Here is a 7175-nt window from a genome sequence, read left to right as displayed (position 1 = left end):
CGCTCCATGGCATAGGGCCTAGCTATCTTCGAGACCGCCTGCTGCCACCGACGATCTCCCATCGACCTGTGCGCTCCCACAGAGAGGGCCTCCTCGGGGTGCCATCAGCCAAACAGTGCAGGCTGGTGACCCCCAGGGGGAGGGCCTTCTCTGTGGGGGCACCTACCCTCTGGAATCAACTGCCTCCAGAGGTAAGGAGAATCCAAGACCTCGGTGCCTTCCGCCGTGCCCTTAAAACCTTCCTTTTCCAGCAAGCCGGGCTGGCCTAATTTTTTAAGTGTTTTTAAGTGTTTTGTTTATTGTTTTTAATTAATGGGGCCAAATTTATATATGTATATTTTAACTGTATTTTAATATTTGTACTTGATGTTTTTACTTGGCTGTTCACCGCCCTGAGTCCTCAGGGAGAAGGGCGGTATACAAATTCAAAATAAAAAATAAATAAAATAAAGTACTCACATTTGTTGCCTTTCCCTGAACCTATTCACATATCTTTGATTCAGTGCTGTTTCTGATGCAGTCCTAATAGTATTAGCCCTTCTCGCAGATATCTCACACTGCTGGCACATGTTCCTCTTATTTTCAACAACCAAGACCTTCCTCATTATGCTTTTTCCAAGCATAAACTCCCAATTTTGTATGTGTACCATGTTTCCTCTTTAATACCTTATATTTTCCCTGTTAAATATTATTTTTCCTTATCAACCAGCCTTCCAACCTGTCCAGCATAGATTGCAATCCGATGCTGCTTTCCTGGTTGTTGCCCAGGATTCCCTATTTTGTGCCATCCACAAAATTGAGAAATATTCCATCAATATTGTTATTTAATAAAAAATAGTTGGATAATACTCGGACTCAAGGTTGCTTGCAAGGTTGGTGCTGCATTTCTGAATACTAAGGACCAGTCAGCTGTGGATCTTCCCTAGCGCAATGCCATCTAAATCAAGTTTTATCTATTTGTAAGTTAAAATTTCACATAGTAACTTTACCAAAAACTTCGCTAAAATCAAAATAGACTGGAAGATTTTTAACTTTTTATGTGAAAACTATGTGCGCTGTGCTTAAAACGATATAAATGTGAGGGAGTCCTGTTTGAAACTGGTATTTCAAATGTTTTACAAGGGCTCCTTTAAAAATCCCAGACACATACCACCCATCACATAATAATCTGAAGAATGTAAAAATTTTCTGCCCTGTTTCTGAAGAAGTAATTGTGGCAGGAATGGAGAAAGAAAACTTATTAGGAAGAGGAGAGCTGTGTCCCGTGTAGAAGACTTCCTAAGCTGATTCCCTTTCCCATATTAATTGAAACCATCCTTCTCTCCCACCCCGTCGGAGGCCTCAGCGGTGCAGCCCTCCCTTTCCCAACTCTGGAGAACTTGGCGCTTCGGCCGGATTTCTCCCTCCTTCTTCTCACGGGTGGAGCGGAGGAAGATTGCGGACGGGTTCGGAAGGGGGCCAAGTCCGCCGATGGGGGAGTGCGGGGTCCCCGCTGGCGTCCAGTTACTACTTCGCGCTTGTGATCAGGGAGACTGCGAGTGTGCCCGGCGATTGCTAGTAGGACCCTTGCCTGCCGCCGAAGAAGCCGCGGCTGAGGCTGGCAGCGGTTCGTCTAGCGGAGGTGGGGTTGGGGCTGCGGCGGACATTCCTCCCGGCTCGGTGCCAGTGGACTGCACAGACGAGGCGGGCAACACCGGCCTGCAGTTCGCAGCGGCCGGGGGACACGAAGAGCTAGTGGACTTCCTGCTGCGGCGGGGGGCCTCGGTGCAGAGCCGAAATCACTGCGGCTGGAGCCCGCTCATGCAAGCAGCCAGGTTAGCGCGGCGGGAGAAACGGGGAGGGTGGGGGGTGGCTCAGCGGTCCTTGCTGGGCAAAACTGGTTGGCTATGTGGCTCAAGCGCGCTGCCTACTGTTCAAGCTCGGGATAAAAACAACGGTGGAACAGCTGATGGGGAGGCCCTAGAAGCTGCTTTTTTTTTTTTTTTTTCACAGCCAAGAGGGTATCTTGGCTTTTTGTTTCCAGATCGCTCTCCTTTGCCCCTCCAACTAGATTCTCCTGGGTCTTTGGTTTCCCTGACTCGTTTACGCTCATTGCAGAGTTTTTATTATGTTTTTCGATGTTTTATTTTTTTTCAAATTGCTTCCGTTTTCTTAGTATGGTAAAAAGTGAGAGATGAAAGGTAGTATACAAATGTAGACATGCAACGATATGTAAGCAAAGTTGTATATCTTTATATCATCAATATCTCAAGTGACTGTTAGAAATCTACTTAATGTTACTTTGTTGAGAAGGTGCATGATTTTAAATTTTAAGTGTATTACCTAAACATAATGCCTGAGCAACCAAATCCATGTCTGAACCCAAACACCACTGAGATACTACAATATTTCAGCATACAATATACTTAGGTGTTATTAGTTTCTTATAAAGCATTAGTGGAAGGCATTTAAATCTGAGATTCAGTGGCATGGAATGGATTCTGGCTCCTTCCATAGTTTGCAATTTGTCCCGAGATAGTTTCTTTCCAGCCATCTCCCTTCTCTAGTATAAGATTAGACAAAAACAGCATTGAGAGGCAATATTGAAAAAAAAAATCAGAGGTTGAAGAAGGATTCAATACATTTCCCATCTATGCATGCTGTGCCTTAATGAAACTCCCTGGGAACCAAGTGTTTGGAATAAAAAACATAAATATACTGCTAAATAATTTGGGTTGACACTGAAAGCTAAGACATTTGCAGCTCTGTTGGATATAGTTTCAGTTTTAGGTTGGTCCCTTTTATATATTTATATATTATATGCAGAATGAACCTGAGATACTGAAGAAAGCATAATAAAATTTTGAAAGAGTAATAAACCTGAAATACAATAAACTAGAACTAGGAGTCACTGTTAAAAGAAAAGCACTATTTAATTTTTTCTTCATTACCTATAGTATCTGTGGAGATTCTCAGTCATCCAGGTCATAATTGTTTGAAACCATGGGTTTGGGATTACCTCTAGTAGTTTTACACAGCAGAAGTAAAATACTCAAAAGCTGATTTGCTCTTTTATATAGGCCTTAGCCCTTTGGGCAGGGTTTAAAATAATTTTTCGTAGTATGTGAAAGAGAAAACTGCTTTGGGGATATTTGAATTTGTCCTGTTTCTCTATCCTTACCACTTATCAAATAAGAAGCCATCCTTCTATCAAATAGCTTTGATAACATCCTCTGCTTTTCAAACATTGGAACACTTCAAAACTTATTATATTGGTTGACCTTTACTTAAAGAGCTTCATCTGCTTTTACCACAAATGTTGCTGTTATGTATACAGTTACTATATACAAAGGCTATTAATCCCATATTTTTGCAATACACTGTATGAGCTTTAAGTAGTACAGAAATCTTTCTCCAAGATATTCAGATGGAATGCCACATGAGATGTATTGAGGCTGAGGCAAGCATGATATTGAACCTGGCCTCAGTATTCTAGTTAGACTGAGAACGAAACTTGGGAGGTCCCAGCACACAAATATTTGTTATGTTAAGGCAGAATCCTTTTAAATCTAAATAATTTACATTTCTTTTCTTGGATATTATAATTATTTTCTTTTTCTTTTCCCCAATCAAAGGTTTGGACATCTAAATGTGGCTCGCATCTTACTGGAAAATGGAGCTGACCTTAATGCACAGAATAAATTGGGAGCCAGTGTACTCACCATAGCATCACGGGGCGGCCATATCAGTGTGATTAAGCTGCTGCTGGAATCTGGTGCTTATGTTGACAATTATGATCACTTGAGTGTTAGCTTGGACAGCAGTAAAGAGGAAATGCCAGCTGTCACTCCCCTCATGACAGCTGTCCAACATGGGCATGAGGCAGTAGTCCACCTTCTATTGGATTGGGGAGCTAATTGTAATTACTCTGTAAAGACTATGGGCTGGACTCCCCTGATGCTGGCAGCTGTTAGTGGAAGAGTTAGTTTAGCCCAACAGCTTATGAACAAAGGAGCCAATCCTGATCATCTGAATATTCTGCATAAAACACCATATGAAATATCTGTGGATTTCAAACATGAAGATATGATGGATTATTTGGCACCTTTGACAACAGTTAGACCTCAGACAGGTATGAGCTGCTTTCACTTTATCTTGGAGTTGCGTATAAAATTTTCTTAGCAAAGAAAATAGATAACTTGCTGTATGTAATAGATAGTGAGCTAAGACAAGTTTACTGAGGCCTAAAATGTATAACACATAAAATACTTAACTGTCACTGTTCTTTTTTTTTAACTTCAGTGTAAATACACAATCCAGATTTTTCTGTTTAGAAAAATTCTCCTTTATTATGTCAAATAAAAAAAACAATAAGTGATATAATTGTGTGTTTATATCCATAGTACAAAACCTGCATTGTGAATGCATGATACATCTTTTATGTATTATTTGAGTTTATGTCTGGCATTAAATTATAAATTATGACCAAATTACAATTCAAAATACCTGGGGGATGCGAAAAAAAACCCCACCAATCAAACAATCATTGCAACTTAATGAAATGTATTTTGCTAAATTAGGAGTTTTAATTATTGAATTGAGTTAGTATAGTAAGCCAGAATCAAAAAGAGACACATAATGACAACAAATGTGAAACAAGGACAACTCTAAAGTGATGCTGTGGATATAAAAGGCTTTCTGGATTAAACAGAGAAGCTATTCAATTCATATGTTTGCTGAGCTGTTCAATAAATTGCATACAGGTAGTCCTCACTTACCTACCATAATTGGGACCAGCAACCTGGTCATTAAGCACTTCAATCCCTAAATGGAAAATCACTTCACAGGCTTATGACCTTGCTTTTCCTTTAGTCATTAAGTGAAGTGATGTGGTCACTAAGCAAAAAACATGTGACTGCAACTAACAACTTACAACTTGGGCTTTGTATTCACTTTGTTGCCAGCCCATGGGAGGCTACAACAGTCATAAATCTGAAGATCAGTCACAAAGGTTTTGTTAGCATTGTTGTAACTTTGAATGATTGCTGCATAAGGCAGCTGGTAAGCAAGAACTACCTGTATTAAGGGATGTGCTTTGCACTATGCCTTTCCCCCCCCAAATTCTGGCATTGCTGAGATGTGATCATCTTAGCTTAGAAATAGGCATATATTTGGCGTCCATGAGCACATTAGAGGTTTGAAAGCATATTGTGGGCTTTTCACAAGATGATCCTCATGGGACAGTTTGCTTGTTTACAGAATGGCTGCCATTACAACCATTTACAAAAAAGAAAATTGAAGAGATTGCTGTTTTCCATTCTCATAACATCTGCATATTTTACTCACTATATCACCCTGTTCAATCTTGACTTTTTTCTGGGAAAATTAGCTACTGTAGATTAAAAAAGTACTGGCATGTGTTTTTCTATCCGTTTCATTTTCTAAGATACTAAAACCAGAGGATTTATTGAGATAATGCCTTTGCTTTGCAGAATGTGAGTTTTATATTTACTATTATTTTGAAGTAACTTAAATAATAATAAAGTTAGCTGAACCTCTCAATAGGTACCAGAGGAGATATCTATTGGTTAAGACTATGTTGACTAATTCATAATTCATGAATAACCCCCCTTTTATCTAGGTGAATATAAATATAGTTCAAAAGAATATGAACATCCAAAAATATTAAATCTTATCTCAAAATTGAATTGACATTATATGCAATAACTTCCTTCCAAAATATAACAATTTAGAATACTGTACAAACATTTATTTAAGTGATTCATTAATCTCAGTGCATTTCTAACAACCTCACAATCTACTCAATCCTTTTGAATATAAATGCAATGGAGTCCAGTAAATCTACTATTTACGGTATTAGTTCAATAAGACATAATCTAGAATTTGTTGAAATGTTCAATATCCCATTGCCTGGGCAAAATATGAATCTATAATTCTTTATTCCATCCAAATATTTAAATTTGTATATCATATTGATTCATGACCTATAGGAAATTATAAGGATTAATTACAGGAGTTTTTGTATCATAGGGTTTAATAACCACTTGTGGATTAGAGTCATTTTGAGACTGAAAATGCCATGTGTGCAGACTATGATGTCAATCTGTGTAATTGTAAATACTGTTTTCAATCACACAATCAAATATTTGTCTTTTAAAGAAAAAGATAATCATTCATTTGTTTCATGTATTTATTGAATCAAAATATAAATCTCAGCTTCCCTCTACATTTTCCATATAGTGCCATTCCTTAGAAATAATATAAGTACTGCAAACCTTATGACTATATAAGAATTAGTAGAACCATTTGAAATTTATTGTGTTTTAATTTCTAACAAGCTAAAGAAATAATCTATGAATATGCTACAGGGGTCCAAGAAGAAAAAATGTCCATTAAGGGTTCATTTTGATAGTTAATTTTCTGCACCAAGCATAATGAATAGAACTAAGTACATTCTTTCCTACAGTGTCTTGTTCTCAGATGCAGGAGGGCTTAGTTTCATTGCACTTATTAAAATTAAATTAAGTTGCCATTTCCTAGACTTTTGTACAGTATAAGGAGTAATAATGCCTTCAGTTTAGGCAGCGTATAGACATATGCTGTTTTCAAATAAAATTAATGCATATATCATATGCAATGTCTGTTAATAATTCAACTAATGTTAGTATTAATTCCTATTTACTTGACAATATTTTTGCATAATGTGCAATCAGCTAAACAAGTTAGAAGGTCCTAACATCACAGTATATCCAGTCACAAATTCTGATTTTGCAGTTTTCAGCTACAATTGCTAAAAATGAGCACTTTCTGCCTTTTAAGGCTAGAAACACAATAAAATCTGTAATGTAAGCCTTAACAGAAGCTTTGCATGTTTTTTTAAAAAAAATAATGAAGAAGCACTTCTATTACCTCACCCACAAATCTGGGAAAAAAGAAATCTTGTCCAGCCCTTGTGTATCCCATGGCTACACCCACTTTGTTCTCCAGCCTTCAGAAGGCTTAATCTCTCAAAAAACATATGGTTTCAGGTCACAAATAATTTGCTCGCTTATCTTTGAATTAGGAAACATTCTATGACCTTCACAGCCTATCATCAGAAAAAAAATCTTTAACAATATTTGACCATCAGGCATCATAATTGGATATGGTTATAAATTATATAACTGGATATAAAT

The 7175-nt window shown here is 37.7% G+C and overlaps 1 protein-coding gene across 1 annotated transcript in view; it reads left to right on the top strand.

Annotated features, from left to right (window-relative positions):
• Nucleotides 1-1470: 1470 nt before the first annotated feature.
• ANKS6 (ankyrin repeat and sterile alpha motif domain containing 6) overlaps nt 1471-7175 on the top strand; it is a 29892-nt gene continuing 24187 nt past the window's right edge. Inside the window, exons 1-2 of the mRNA XM_070942606.1 lie at nt 1471-1814; nt 3615-4111. Coding sequence (XP_070798707.1) covers nt 1471-1814; nt 3615-4111 — 841 coding nt within the window. The remainder of the gene's footprint in view (nt 1815-3614; nt 4112-7175) is intronic.

The sequence above is a fragment of the Pituophis catenifer genome, unplaced genomic scaffold (genome assembly GCF_029215685.1).
Source record: "Pituophis catenifer annectens isolate HBS135680 unplaced genomic scaffold, rPitCat1.0.hap2 SCAF_3, whole genome shotgun sequence".
NCBI classification, from domain to species: Eukaryota; Metazoa; Chordata; class Lepidosauria; order Squamata; family Colubridae; genus Pituophis; species Pituophis catenifer.
The sequence above is the reverse complement of the archived record's forward strand: the minus strand, read 5'-3'. Positions and strand labels throughout refer to the sequence as shown.